The sequence below is a fragment of the Bos grunniens genome, chromosome 17 (assembly GCF_055505025.1).
Source record: "Bos grunniens cultivar Pamir isolate PY7600 chromosome 17, Bosgru_T2T1.0, whole genome shotgun sequence".
NCBI classification, from domain to species: Eukaryota; Metazoa; Chordata; class Mammalia; order Artiodactyla; family Bovidae; genus Bos; species Bos grunniens.
Genome location: NC_141181.1, coordinates 58353745 through 58368325, shown reverse-complemented (window position 1 = coordinate 58368325; position 14581 = coordinate 58353745). Strand labels below are relative to the sequence as shown.

Sequence of the window (14581 nt, the reverse complement as noted above, 5' to 3'; positions counted from 1 at the left end):
CACCCCGTGCACTTCCTCACACCAGCTACTTCCTTCCAGTTTGGTATGTTTTTACTTCAAAGAGAGAACAAGGGACCTTCCTGGGGCATCCGCTCCTCCCCAGCCCCGAGAGGCCCCATCCAGAACCCAAAAGACAGCAAGGCAAGCACCCACAGGGGAAGGAAAGACTGAAAACCACAGAGGAGGGTGGGCGGGCACTTCCTCCTGCCTCAGTGTGGCTTGGTTTCCGGTGGCGGTGAGGCTCAGCTCAAATGCAAAGTTCTCTCTGCGGGTCCGGGGAGGCTTCTTGGCCTGAGGCCCCAGCCTCCCTGCTCTGTGCTGGTCCAGGGCTTCCCCCATCAAGGCAGGCCGCCGGCCCCACACTGCCAGACCCACCCCCCACACTCGGTATTTACTTGTGACGGTTAAACAGTGGGGAACTGGGGGCCCCACGGGGCTCGTGCAGGAGCGGGCACGCCCCATCCAGCACGTGTCTTCCTGGGAAATGCTGAGCCACTCAGAGCACAGCACCCACACCAGCAGCAGCATCACTTGGGAGCTTGTGAGAAATGCAGAGTCTTGGCCGGGCCCAGACCTCCTGAATCAGAACCCCCATTTCACCACTATTGCCAGCATTCCCGTGCAAGTTCGAAAAGCGCCAAGAATTCCCGACACATGGTGAGTGGTTCTCCTATCCACATGACGATGTCTGCCTGGCACACAACAGTGTGCAGTTGCTCAGTCGTGTCTGACTCTTTGTGACCCCATGGCCTGTAGCCCGCCAGGCTCCTCTGCCCATGGGATTTCCCAGACAAGAATACTGGAGTGGGCTACCATGCCCTCCTCCAGGGGATCTTCCTGACCTGGGTATCGAACCTGCGTCTCCTGCTCTGCAGGTGGGTTCTTTACTGATGTCTTTGCACAGAAGATTCTGGCCAGAAGGCCCTGGCCCCCGGCCCCAGGCAAATGTGTCTTTCAAATGCGGAGGCAGCATCAGCAAAGTGATTCCTCCCCCACAGGCTTCCCGCCTCCTCCTGCCTGCTTCACACCTAGGACCGGCCATCCCTCAACACCTGTCACGTACTCATTCCAGCAGGAGTGACAGGTATTCCAGCACCTTCCTGGTGTCACGCCCTGTTCTGGGTGCTGGCTTCAGCAGTGATGGGACAGACATGATCCCTCCTGGCATTTCAGCGGGGGCAAAAATAGAGACGGAAAATGGAATTTTCAAGGCAGCAACAAGCGCTCTGCAGACACACCGAGCAGTGGGAACGGATGAGACCGCAGGGAGCTGGTGACATCCCCGTGGGCTGGTCAGGGAAGGCCTCGGAGTGAAGGGGACAAGTGAGCAAAGACCTGCAGGAGGCGACTGCTCCCCCCAGGGGACTCTTGGTGACGCCTGGAGACATTTCTGGTTGTCTCACTGGGGAAAGGTGCTCCAGGAAGCCAGGGACACTGCACAACATCCTGCAATAATACATCCTAACTCCACTCTGCCCCTAGATCCAGCTCTGGGCTTCCCTGGTGGCTCAGTGGTAAAGAATCCAACTGCCAATGCAGCAGACACGGGTTCCGTCCCTGATCCGGGAAAACCCCATATGCCTCGGAGCAACTAAGCCCGTCTGCCACAACTACTGAGTCTGTGCTCTAGAGCCCAGGAACCGCAACTACTGAAGCCTGAATGCCTAGAGCCTGTTCTCCACAACGACAGACGCCACCGCGATGAGCAGCTCATGTTCTGCAACTGGAGAGTAGCCCCTGCTCAAGGCAACTAGAGAAAAGCCCACACGCAGCACCCAAGATCCGGCACAGCCAAACATAAATAAAATTAAATAATTTTTTTTTTAAAGTACCTACTAAAATTAAAAAAAAAAATAACCCAGCCAATGGAAACTCTGCTCTGAGGAAGAGTGTTCTAGAAGGAAGGAAGGGTGTGTGCTAGAGCCCTGAGGCGGGAACAGCAAGAACATCCTTGCAGCTGGGACAGGAGTGAAAAAAGGTCAAGGGGTCGGAGGGGTGGTGGGATGCGAGGATCTGCAGGACACGTGCTGACCAGGTGGCTGTTATTTTTACTTGACAAGGTGGAACCTTTGGAGCAGAGAGGTGCCATTTTCAAAGGCTCCCCCTGCCGCTCATGCATTACTGTGGGTCTCTATGAGGGTGGGGCAGTGAACAGGAGCAGCATATCCAGAAGTGGGGGGATGGTGTGAGATGAAGGCAACCCGGGAGGATGATGGGGGCTCTCCTTGGGACACGTTAAGTGTGAGATGCCGCAAGAACATCAAGGGAACGAGCAGTGGCTGGGGTTCAGAGGAGATGGCCCAGCCACAAACTGGGCAGTTAGCATCCATGTGGTACTTTGAGCCTAGGCTGAGTCTTCCATTTCGGGTCCTTCCTACGGCCAAGTCGGGCCTCTGCGATCTGCCCCAACCGGCCAGTCCTCTTATCGCTCGGGCTGATGAAGCTCGGCCCCACCTCTGTCTGGAGCAGCCTTCCCTCTTCGCTCCACACGCCGCAGCCGCCTCAGAGGGGCCCGTGCTGACCACCTGTCCCCAGGTCCTTCTCCCCATGGTGGTCCCAAGGATGCGCCCTCTGCCCCGCTTCCTTCCTCCATCATCGTATATTGTGAGCTTATATGCTAGTTTCCTCGCTCACACTCACATGCACACCTCAACAGAGCCCCCCGCCCCCTGGGGCAGTCAGCACTAGAACCCACCACAGAAGGTCCTGACGCCTGCTTCTGTAAAGCAATGACTGGGTCAAGTATTTATCATCCTAGGAAAAGAATCTCTTAAAACTTTTTAAGTGAGTCACCACTAATATATCTAAGACCATTTAGAAACCTTCTTTCCACTCCGGGGGACACCTAGGCACCTTTCACACCAAGCTGACACTTTCATGGCTCCCATTCTCATATCTGCCCTCACCTGAGCAGGTGTGGGAGCCCCGGGGCCACTCCCTCCTGATGTTTCCTGGCCAGTGTTACAAGTACCTGCGGGTCTTTCTTTCTAAGTGAATGTGCATCATCTCAGCTGAGGCTTTAAAGAGAGGTCTGGTTACCTCCTGAGTGAAGGACGCGCATAATGTCTCTTTGTGACCCCATGGACTACACTGTCCATGGATTCTCCAGGCCAGAATACTGGAGTGGGTAGCCTTTCCCTTCTCCAGGGGATCTTCCCAACCTAGGGATCGAACCGGAGTCTCCTGCATTGCAGATGGATTCTTTACCAACTGAGTTAACAGGGAAGCCTGGTTACCTCCTTGAATACGGTAAATACTGGCCATGAAACAGCCTCGCGATCTAAGCGGGGCCTCAATTCTCTCACTGTCAGGCATATTCTTTTTTTTTTAAGTAAATCTTTAGCTACTTGACAGAGTTAAAAAGCAAAGTAAATAGGTTAAAAAGTGACTTAAAAAGACAGATACACCCACATATTCACAGCACTCTTATTTACAACAGCCACCTAATAGTCTGTCGACAGATACATGGATAAAAAAGATGTTTTACATATATATATGTGTATATATATAATGGAATATTACTTAGCCATAAATAGGATGAAATTTTGCTGTTTTCAACAACACGGATGGGCCTGAAGGATATTATGCTTTGTGAAATAAATCAGAGAAAGATAAATACTGTATGTTATGACATGTATGTGGAATCTAGAAAATGAAAAATAAGTGACTTAATTTGGAGAAAAGCGATGTGATCACAGTGCTCCAGGGCTCTGGCTATTTCAACAGCCAGCCCTTAACCTTCCTGCAGGTTAAGCTGTGGGGCCTTAACCTTCTTAGCCTCAGTTTCTTGACCTGTCAGCTGGGGTAATGGTGTGAACTTCAGAGGGTCCCCAAGACCCTTAAGACCACACAGGTAATGGCAGCTCCTAACACCAAGCTAACCTCTCACTTGATAAAGCGATGGGAGGCACTGCCGAGGGGTGTAAAACAAGCCCTGGGGTTGGGACTTTGCTGGCTCCAGGGATCAAGCCCATCAGAACGCTGCTTGGGGCTCTGGTGGTGCGGGCAGTGGGCAACTGCCTCCTTTCTCTTCCTCATGTACATCTGTGGTTGCGTTCATCCCAGGAATCACTCCACATGTGATGTGTCCAGTATTCATCTAAAACTATTTTTGCAGTGCAGCTCTATCTAATCAGGCGCCCTCCTGGCCTGCATCACTACGTTTGAAGGATTCTATCGCATCTATTTCTGGGGGTTGGTTAGCCTGCCAGAGCGCTCTCAGGAAGTAGAAGGCTGCTGTTTAAAACATCTGACACCTAAGGGACCCTACTAAAGGGAGAAAAAGTACAAGAAGCCATTCTTGTATTGTCTAAAATCAGTATCGTTTAATGAGCTTGCTTATGGAGGGTCTTCCTTCTAGGAGAGCTTTTGAGGACAGAAGTCTCTGCATAGTAGGTGCTCGATAAATGAGTCAGAGGAACATTTTCTATCATGCATTTTTCACCAAGACCCCTTAGAACAAAGTGCTTTGTGATCAAGGTGCTCTCAGGTTTGGGGGATCCTGAAACACATATAATCTGGGGGACCCTTCCTAAAGAAAAAGAATGCAGCATTAGGAATTGAAAAAAAATTCAAGTGCTGGGCCTTGTAAGGAAGCCATACAGAGTGGAATCCATACAGAGTGGGGCCCTGACTTGGAAAGCCTCATGGTAAACTCACCCCTGAATGTCCTTACATGATCTTCAGCAAAAGAGGGAACATGACCAGACACAGTAGGAAGTGGGGGGTTAAAATTAAAATCAATATTCAGGACTCCCCTGGTAGTCCAGCAGCTGGGACTCTGTGCTCCCAATGCAGGGAGCCCAGGCTCCATCCCTGGTCAGCGAACTAGATCCCACATGCCACAACTAAGACTCGCACAGCCAAGTAAATAAACAAAAGTAAAATCGATTTTGGCAGTTTTTACCCTCTGATATTTTTTTTAAAGCTACCCTCAACTTACTGAAGTCATAAATTCAGAGACACAATTCTTCGTTAAGCTTTTAGATGTAACTTACAAGTCTACGTATAAAAGCTGCAGGTGTGAATGTGGCCTTTTGCACTGCTGTATTCAAAAGTCCAGGCCCTTCACTCTCTCAGAGGAGGGGGCCGAAGGGCCTGCAACCACCCACACCGCTCCCAGACTGGGGTGCTGGGGGCCACGCTCAGGGGACCCTGGTTGACGACTTTCACAAATCTCGGTACTAAAGAAATAAAGCTTCTTTCCATGCTCCGACATCCCAGCAAGGCTTCCCGAACGTGCCCGAGGATCAGAGAGGTTGAAGGCTCAGCCTGGGGTCACACAGGAAACCCGTGGCAGACTGGGGGCCAGAACACTGTCCGGGGCTGCTCACCCCTTCTGCCCAGGGAGGATGTGCAGGAAAGCCTAGGAGGACGGGAAAAGCTGCCCCCACGCCCTTCTCCAGCCCTTGAGGGTGGATGAGGGTCAGGCAAAGCAGCTCCAGGGGCTGGGAGGGGGCCCTGCATGCAGGCCTGTTTGCACCAGCACTACATTTGGGTGGGGTCACCTCCTCCTGCAGGCTGGGCTGGCCTGTCACCGAGTGCAGCTGACACTGCCTGCCCAGCAGAGGCTGCAGATGCTGGAGCAGGGGCCGCGGTGTTGCTAATGGTGCCCTCATCCCAGGATGTCAGGGCACAGGGTCCTCAGAGAGCAGAGCAGGGAGACTGAGGTCCTTACTGGACACTCGCCAGTCACAGCCAGGCTCTCAGCTTCCTTACAGAGGGATCTCAGCACCAGGCTTGAGTCCCAGCTCCTCCACTTGTGAGCTGTGTGATCAGGGGCCAGGTATGTGACCTCTCTGAGCCTCACTTTCCCATGTCTCAGGTGGGGCGTTCCCCTACCTATGGGGTCGTCTAAGGCACACGTTAAAGACTGTATGGCACAAAGCACGCTGGAAATAAGGTGGCTTATTATCTGTGAACCGTCTCCATGTGCCAGGCCCCCAGATAAATCCTTTCACCACAAACATGTAAGCCCTGTGAAGGAGGGCTGTTAATAACGCTGGGTCTCATGTATACCATGCTTGGCGTTATGGAGAACTCTTCTGGCCAGTGTGCTCATTCGCTTGTTCCTCACTTCATTGCTCTCATTCATCCGTTCATTCAATCAGCTGCTCCCAGAGCATCTATCCCGTCATAAGCCCCGGACTCAGCACCAGAACCAAAGAAGAGATCCAGCTTCTGTTCCGCAAGGGGCCGGCCGTCTGTTAGAGGGGGTGGGGGTGGCTGGAAGAGGGGCAGTTACAATTCTGTGCTGCAAATGCTAGGCTGGGGCACCCCCCAGGAGGGATCTGTGGGCTGGGGCATCCCCCAGGAGGGGTCTGTGGGGATGCAGGGGGCAGGAGAGTATCTTGGAGGAGGTGATGTCCACGCTGAGACCTCAACAAAGCAAAACCCAGCAGCTGAAGACTGTGGTGGACCCCAACTAAAGAGCATGGACGTGACATTGACTGGGGAGCCCTCAGGGCTAGGGAGCAGCGGCTACTTGCTGGGTCCAGGTGGACAGAGTCAGGGGTTACTTGAGGGCAGGGCTGGGAAGGCAATGCATATGGTGCTCCTGGGGGTGGCTGTGCAAGAGATGGGTAAGTGGTGGGCAGGGTGGCAGGCGGAGCCACGAGTTCAAACTCTCCCACATCCTGGCTTGACCTACAAGGTGTGGGAAGTAGGAGGCTGCACTTGGACGGCTCAGTACTTGGGAGAGGGGTGCCCCCTCCACCTATTCAAGCCTGGAGGGCAAATTGGATCCATTCCCAGGTGCTAGGCAAGGCCAACCTCACCAAGATGGCCTATGGTAGTTATAAATGCAGAGTCCTAGGCCCCACTCCAGTCTTGTGAACCAAAACCCACGTTTTAGCAAAATTCCCCGGTGATTTGCACACACACTAATGGTGGGAAAGAGCCAGGGTAGACCGTTCACTATAACCAAGACAAGGAAACAGCCTAAATGTCCATCAACAGAGGAATGGATAAAGAAGATGTGGAACATATATACTCAGCCATAAAAAGAATGAAATAATGCCATTTGCAGCAACATGGATGAACCCAGAGTAATTTATCACATTAAGTCAGAAAGACAAAGACAAGTATCATATGATATCACTTATATATGTGGAATCTAAAATACGAAATCTACTTATCTATGAAACATAAACAGACCCACAGACATAGAGGACAGACTCCTGTTGTCAAGGTGGAAGGGAGAGGTCAGAGGAGACAGGGATTGGGAGTTTCAGGTTAACAGATGCAAACTATTATATACAGAATGATTGGAAGGGAAGAGGCAAAGCTGTCACTATATGCAGATGACATGATATTATACATATAGAAAATCCTAAGGACTCCACAAAAAAACTACTAGATCTGATAAATGAATTCAGCAAAGTAGCAGGATACAAGATTAACACTCAGAAAGCAGTTGCACTTCTTTACACTAATAATGAAATATCATCAGAAAGAAAATGTAAAAAAAAATACCTTTTAAAATTATACCAGCCCCCACCCCCAACAACAAAAAACCCTCAGGAAAAAAACCTCACCAGGGAGGTGAAAAGACTTAAAGGCAGATAACTACAAAACATTAAGAAATTACAGAAGATTCAAAGAAATGGAATGATATCCTATGTTCTTGAGTTGGAAGAATATTGTTAAAATGCCAATACTACCCAAAGCAATCTACAAATTTAATGTGATCCCTATAAATTACCCATGACATTTTTCATAGAACTAGAATAATCCAAAATTTTACACGGAACCATAAAAGACACAGAATTGCCAAAGCAATCCTAAGGAAAAAAAGTTGAGCATGAGGCATAACTCTCCCAGACTTCAGACTATACTACAAAAGTACAATAATTAAAACAGTGTGGTATTACCGCAAAAACAGACACATGGATCAATAGAACAGAAGAGAGAACCCAGAAATAAACCCACACGCCTATGGTCAATTAATATTTGACAAAAGAAGTAAGAATATAAAATGGGAAGAAGACAATCTTCAGCAAGTGGTGTTGGGAAAGTTAAACAGCTACATGTAAATCAATGAAGTTGGAATACATCCTTGGCGGTCTACACAAAATAAACTAAAAGATGGCTTGAAGACATAAACATAAGACATGACATCATAAAACTCCTAGAAGAGAGCATAGGCAAAATATTCTGATATAAAAATCAACTTTTTTTGTCAGTCTCCAAAGTCGACAGAAATAAAAGCAAACAAATAGGAAATATTTAAACTGACAAGCTTTTGTACAACAGGGGAAACTATTTTTAAAAAAGGAAAAGACAATCTATGGAATAGGAGAAAATATTTGCAAATGATGTGACTGACAAGGGCTTATATATACAAACAGTTCATACAACTCAACAACAACAAAACAACCCAATTAAAAAGGGGCTGCTGCTGCTGCTGCTGCTAAGTTGCTTCAGTCGTGTCCGACCCTGTGCGATCCCATAGACAGCAGCCCACCAGGCTCCCCTGTCCCTGGGATTCTCCAGGCAAGAACACTGGAATGGGTTGCCATTTCCTTCTCCAATGCATGAAAGTGAAAAGTGAAAGTGAAGTCGCTTAGTCGTGTCCGACTCTTAGCGACCCCATGGACTGTAGCCTACCAGGCTCCTCTGTCCATGGGATTTTCCAGGCCAGAGTAGTGGAGTGGGTTGCCATTGCCTTCTCCTAAAAAGGGGCAGAAAGCCTAAACAGACATTTCTCCAAAGAAGATATACAGATGGCCAGCAGCACGTGAAAAGAGGCTCAGCATTACTAATGAGAGAAATGCAAATCAAAACTACAATGAGGTATCACCTCACACCAGTCAGAAGGTTGTCATTAAAAAATCTACAAATAACAAATGCTGGAGAGGGTGTGGAGGAAAGGGAACCCTCCTACAGTGTTGGTGGGGATGTAAATTGGTGCAGCCACTATGGAAAACAACACTGAGATTCCTTAAACTAAAAACAAAACCACCACATGATCTAGCAATCCCACTCCTGGACATATGTCTGGAGAAAACCATAATTCAAAAAGATACATGCACCCCAGTGTTCACTGCAGCACTGTTTACAGTAGCTAAGACACAGAAGCAAATGAAATGCCCACTGCCAGAGGAATGGGTAAAGAAGATGTGGTACACATACACAATGGGATATTACTCAGCCATAAAAAAGAACGAAATAACACCATTTGCAGTAACATGGATGCAACTAGAGAGTCACACAGTGAGTGAAGTTAGAAAGAGAAAGACAAATACCACATGATACCACTCATACATGGAATCCAAAGCATGGCACAATGAACCTATCTACAAAGTAGAAAAAGACTTACATAGAGAACAGGCTTGTGGGTGCCAAGGGGGAGAGGCTTGGCGGAAGGAGGGAGGAGGAGTTTGGGGTTAGTAGATGGAAACTATTACATTTAGAATGGATAAACGACAAGGTCCTACTATATAGCACAAGGAACTACATCCAGTCTCTTGGGATAAACCATAACAAAAAAGACTATAAAAAAGAATCTATATGTGTGTATAACACAGTCACTCTGCTGTAGAGCAGAAATTAACAAGATATTGTACGTCAACTATATTTCAACAAGAAAATAATGGATAAACAACATGGTCCTACTGTATAGCACAGGGGGCTATATTCAATATCCTGAAATAAATCACAATGAATAAGAACGAGAATATATAAGTAACACTGAATCACTTTCTGTACAGAAGAAATTAATACAACATTGTAAATTGACTATACTACAATAAAATTAAAAAAAAAAAAAAGTGTAGAGCTCAACACGTTAGTATATCCTTGGAAAAGCCCATGAAGGGTTGCTGGGCAACACAGTCTGAGCTCCAAAGCTACAGCCTCAGAGTGGGAGGGCTTCCTGCTCACACAGCACCTTCCCTCCCCACCTCCACTCCAGCCTGAGGATCAGTGGCCACTGCTTGGGCACCTCAGGGTGCATCCTCATGACCTCACCAATGGTGGAATGATGACAGTCCTGTTTGCCAAATACCAACCCAGCTCAGAACAGAAGTGTACCATGTGTGTCTGCTCATCTTTAATGCTCAAATCAAATCCCAAATGACCACGCTCACTTTACAGAAGAGACAGGCTCAGAGAAACACAGCAACTAACCCAAAGTCAACCAGCCAGGGACACAGATGTTTCAAATACGATTTGTTTCCCAGGCCTGGGTTTTTGCCTCTGCTTCCCCCAAGTCTGAAAAGTATACACGTGTGGAATTGAAACCTGAGGCCTCTCACCAAACCAAGACCCATGGACCCCAGACACACAACAACGAGAAGCCCAGGGCAGATTGTGACATGCTGGGGGCACAGCATGCTGGAAAGTCATCTTGAGAAAGGGGGCTCTACCCTTACACACCCCCAATTAAGAGTTGCATGGTGGTCCTGTCCCCCAAGCACAGGTACTGCCTGCCTGGCACAGCACATGTGCCCATGAACTTCTAAAGAAACGGAGGATGCCCTTGACACTTCCATTTTCCAACATCCAGGTGTACCTGTGTCAGCTCACCTGAGACCTGCATCCATTCCTCAGCCCCTGGTCCAAGGAAGCCCACCTTGCCCTGGGAAATCACCCCACCCTCCACCCTTCCCCTTGACAGGTGACCCCGCCCTGCTCACTCACAGCTCTAGGGGAAAAAAAAACAGTTTGCTGGTTACCCTTGGCCACAGTGATTGGCTCAGCCTTGGGCATGTGACCCCATAGGAAGCCAGGGGATCTTCTGCTGGGCTCATTACTGGGATTAGTAAGAGAGACTGTGTAGAATTCAAGAAACCAGTCCCAGGCCTCCTTGGTGATCCGATGGTTAAGAATCTGCCTGCCAACGCAGGGGACACGGGTTCGATCCCTGGTCTGGGAAGATCCCACATGCTGTGTGGCATCTGAGCCCATGTGTCACAACTACCGAGTCAGAGCTCCAGAGCCCGTGAGATTCACCTACCGAAGCCCGCACGCCTAGAGCCTGGGGTCTGCAACTAGAGAAGCCACTGCAGTGAGAAGCCCGAGCGTTGCAACAGAGTAGTCCCCGATTGGCGCAACCAGAGAAAGCCCACACACAGTAACAAAGACCCAGCAGAATCATAAATGAATAAATAAACCTTAAAACTTTAAAAAGTCAGTCCTGATTTCACTTACTTCTGTTTTGGATCCAATCAAATTAAGACCAATGGCCCCCAGAACCTTGAGACCGCCAGACTCTGAGCTCTGGAAACGGATGCTCTTGAGACTATGACGCGCTGGATTAACATGCCATTGTTTAGACAGATGAGACAAAGCGGACAGTATTTACATGTTGTTTTCCATTCAAACTTGGGTCAATTTTAAATCCACTTACTAAGAAAACAAGACACTTTCCTGGACTAAAAGGTTTAAAGTTCCAAGTCTGTAGCCTTGAGACTCTGCATGCCTATTTTAGGAAACTACATCTGTTAGATAGTTTGCGGCAGGGCAGCATTCATTTTATGTTGGAAACGGTTTGGCTCCAAGCGTCTTCCTCACCAAGTCAGATCAACTCACTGACGAGGAACTCTCATAGCCTGGTTCGAAATGACATGGCCACTACCCAAGACTGAACACTCGCTCCCAGGAGGAGACGCACAGTCCGAGGCATTCCTCCTCAGAAAAAAGTTAAACCACCCACCTTCTAAGAGATTCACATGAAATAACACGACGTAAAACGGTGGTTTTCCTAGACAGAAATCCACAGCTGCCGCCCACCATCTTGTCTGGGGCTGGAACTACCGACCGGAGGAAGCAGAGTCAAGACACCCTCGTGACAGCATCCAACTCTTGAACTGAGGCACACCGCAACCGACTCACCTTGGGGTACCTGGCACTGGGCATGGTCCTGGCATTCAACACGCCCGCCCTTTGTGCCTGGGGTTCCAGGGAAGTCGGGGTAAAGTGGCTGACCAGCTTTTCATCCCCCTTGTCTTCCCTCCAGTTATAATCTTCTGACCCCAGTTAGAACCATGATCCTGGCATTCGACAGGCCCTCCCTATGTGTCTGGGGTCCCAGGGAAGTCAGGGTAAAGTGGCTGACTGACCAGCTTTTCATCCCTTTTGTCTTCCCTCCAGTATAATCTTCTGACCCCAGTTAGAACCAGGTGGGGTTCCTCCCGCCTGGCCCAGTTAAGGACAGCTTGTCTAGAAGGGACCCAAAGCACTGAGGGAACTACAAGTTTGTCTCAGGAAATGGGACCACCCAGGGGCTCCAGCAGAGCCAGCCAGCACTCAGGGGAAGAGATATATGGAAAGGGACCTCCTCAAGGACCACAGTCCTGCCGACGCCTACACCCAGCTGCCCGTCTTACCGGATGGTGGGCTGGTCTCCGCTCAGCTGCTTAAACCTCCGGTGGAGCTGCTCAATCTGGTCTGATGAGACTGCAGGGGGGAAAAGAGAAAGAAAGAAAAGGCATCACTGACCTCTGAACTCAGAGCTGCAGGAGGCAGGCTGGACCCTCATCCCCACTCTCCTGTTTGGTTCATTCTCGGGTCATATCCCACCAAGGCAAAACTGAGCGTGGGATGAAGCAGCAGAGAAAGGGTCTGCCATTCCTCCTGGTAATGCACCGCTGGGGTTGCTGGCTCTGATCCCCTCAGCAGTAAGACAATTACTACTAACAACAGCTCCTGGCGAACAGGACAAACGTGAACCAGCTCACCCTCTCCTTCCTCAGCTCGTTAAGAGAGATCGTATCGGCTTGTCTGGCTTTCTCCCCTCCCACTCCTGAAGATGGGTGTCTTCCCCGATGAGAAAGGGGCTTCGTGTGTCACGTCTTAAGAAACAGAGGAGGAGGGGAGGGCGAGATGGTTCAGGCTGGTGCCAGAAGTGATTCGGGGAAGACCTGTAGTCAGAAGAGTACAGAGAATCTGGTAAAAGCGGGGGAAGTGGAAGGAAAAGAAGTGGACTTCTGGTCATTGCTGCTGTGGGCGATGCATTTACATAACCTCAACTGTTTCATTTTTTTCCCTTCCCGTTTGAGATATAACTGATGTACAGCACAGCACTGTAGACGTTTAAGGTGTACTGCAGATGATTTGACTCACACAGTGAGTGAAACAGTGACCATGTTTAAGTTTAGTGAATATCCATCTCATATGCAAAATTAAATAAGTCACCAAAGGAATCAAAGACACAATCAAAAAACACCTAGAGACAGATGACCATGAAAACACAATGATCCAAAACCTATGGGATGCAGCAAAAGCAGTTCTAAGAAAGAAGTTTATAGCAATACAATAGTACCTCAGGAAACAGGAAAAATCTCAAATAAAGAGCCTAACCTTACACCTGGAATAACCAGAGAAAGAACAGACAAAACCCAAAGTTAGTAGAAGAAATCATAAGGATCAGAGCAGCAATAAATGAAACGGAGACCAAGAAAACAAAAGATCAATGAAACTCAAAGCTGGTTCTTTGAAAAGATAAAGAAAATTGACACACCTTTAGCCAGACTCATCAAGAAAAAAGGGGGAGGCCTCAAATTAATAAAATGAAAACTGAGAAGTTACAATGGACATCACAGAAATACAAAGCATCATAAGAGATTACTCTAGCAACTGTAAGTCAATAAAACGGTCAACCTATAAGAAACAAATTAAAAAAAAAAAAAAGATTATTTGTTTATTGGTTTTGTTTCGGCTGTGCGGCCCAGAATGGCATGTGGGATCTTAGTGCCCCGACCAGGGATTGATCCCGCACACTCTGCCGTGGAAGCGTGGAGTCTTAACCACTGGACTGCCAGAGAACTCTCCTGGACAAATTCTTAGGTACAACCTTCCAAGACTGAACCGTGGAGAAATAGAAAATACGAACAGACAAATTACAAGTACTGAAACTGCAACTGTGATTAAAAATCTTCCAACAAACAAAAGTCCAAGACTAGATGGCTTCACAGGCAAATTCTATCAAATGGTTAGAGAAGAGTTACCACTTATACTTTTGAAACCCTTCCAAAAAACTGCAGAGGAAGGAACACTCCCAAGCTCATTCCACAAGGCCACCATCACCCCGATACCCAAATCAGACAAAGACACCACACAAAAAAAGAAAATTATAGGTATCACTGATGAACATAAATGTAAAACTCCTCAATAGGGCTTCCCTGTGGTCCAGTGGTTAAGAACCTGCCTTGTAATACAAAGGATGTCAGTTCGATCCCTGGTCCTGGAAGATCCCACATGCCTCGGAGCAGTTAAGCCCATGTGCCACAACTACTGAGCCCGCTCTCTAGAGCCCGGGAGCCGCAACTACTGAGCCCACACACTGCGACTCCTGAAGCCCGCATGCCTGGAGCCTGTGCAACAATGAGAAGTCCCCACACCAATGAAGAGTAACCCCCGCTAGATGCAACAGGAGAAAGTCTGTGTGCAGCGATGAAGACCCACCATGGCCAATACATGAGTAAATAAATACTAAAAAAAAAAAAATCCTCAGCAAAATACTAGCAAATCAAATCCAACAATACATTAAAAGGAACACACACCATGATCAAGTGGGATCTATCCCAGGGATGGAAGGATTCTTCAATATCCTCAAATCAGTCGGTGATATACCACATTA

The 14581-nt window shown here is 48.4% G+C and overlaps 1 protein-coding gene across 20 annotated transcripts in view; it reads right to left on the bottom strand.

The window, feature by feature from the left end:
* Positions 1–14581, bottom strand: part of TESC (tescalcin) — a 65379-nt gene that overhangs the window by 23442 nt on the left and 27356 nt on the right. For 15 of the 20 annotated variants that reach the window (XR_015144568.1, XR_015144569.1, XR_015144570.1 and 12 more), the window contains exon 2: positions 12330–12399. Coding sequence is in view for 8 of the 20 variants with exons in the window: in XM_086348034.1 (XP_086204160.1) it covers positions 12330–12399 (70 nt within the window). In the remaining 12 variants the exon portion in view is untranslated. Of the gene's footprint in view, positions 1–12329; positions 12400–12680; positions 12864–14581 lie in introns of those variants that run through there. The other 5 variants (XR_015144573.1, XM_086348032.1, XM_086348033.1 and 2 more) reach the window with 3 other exon arrangements.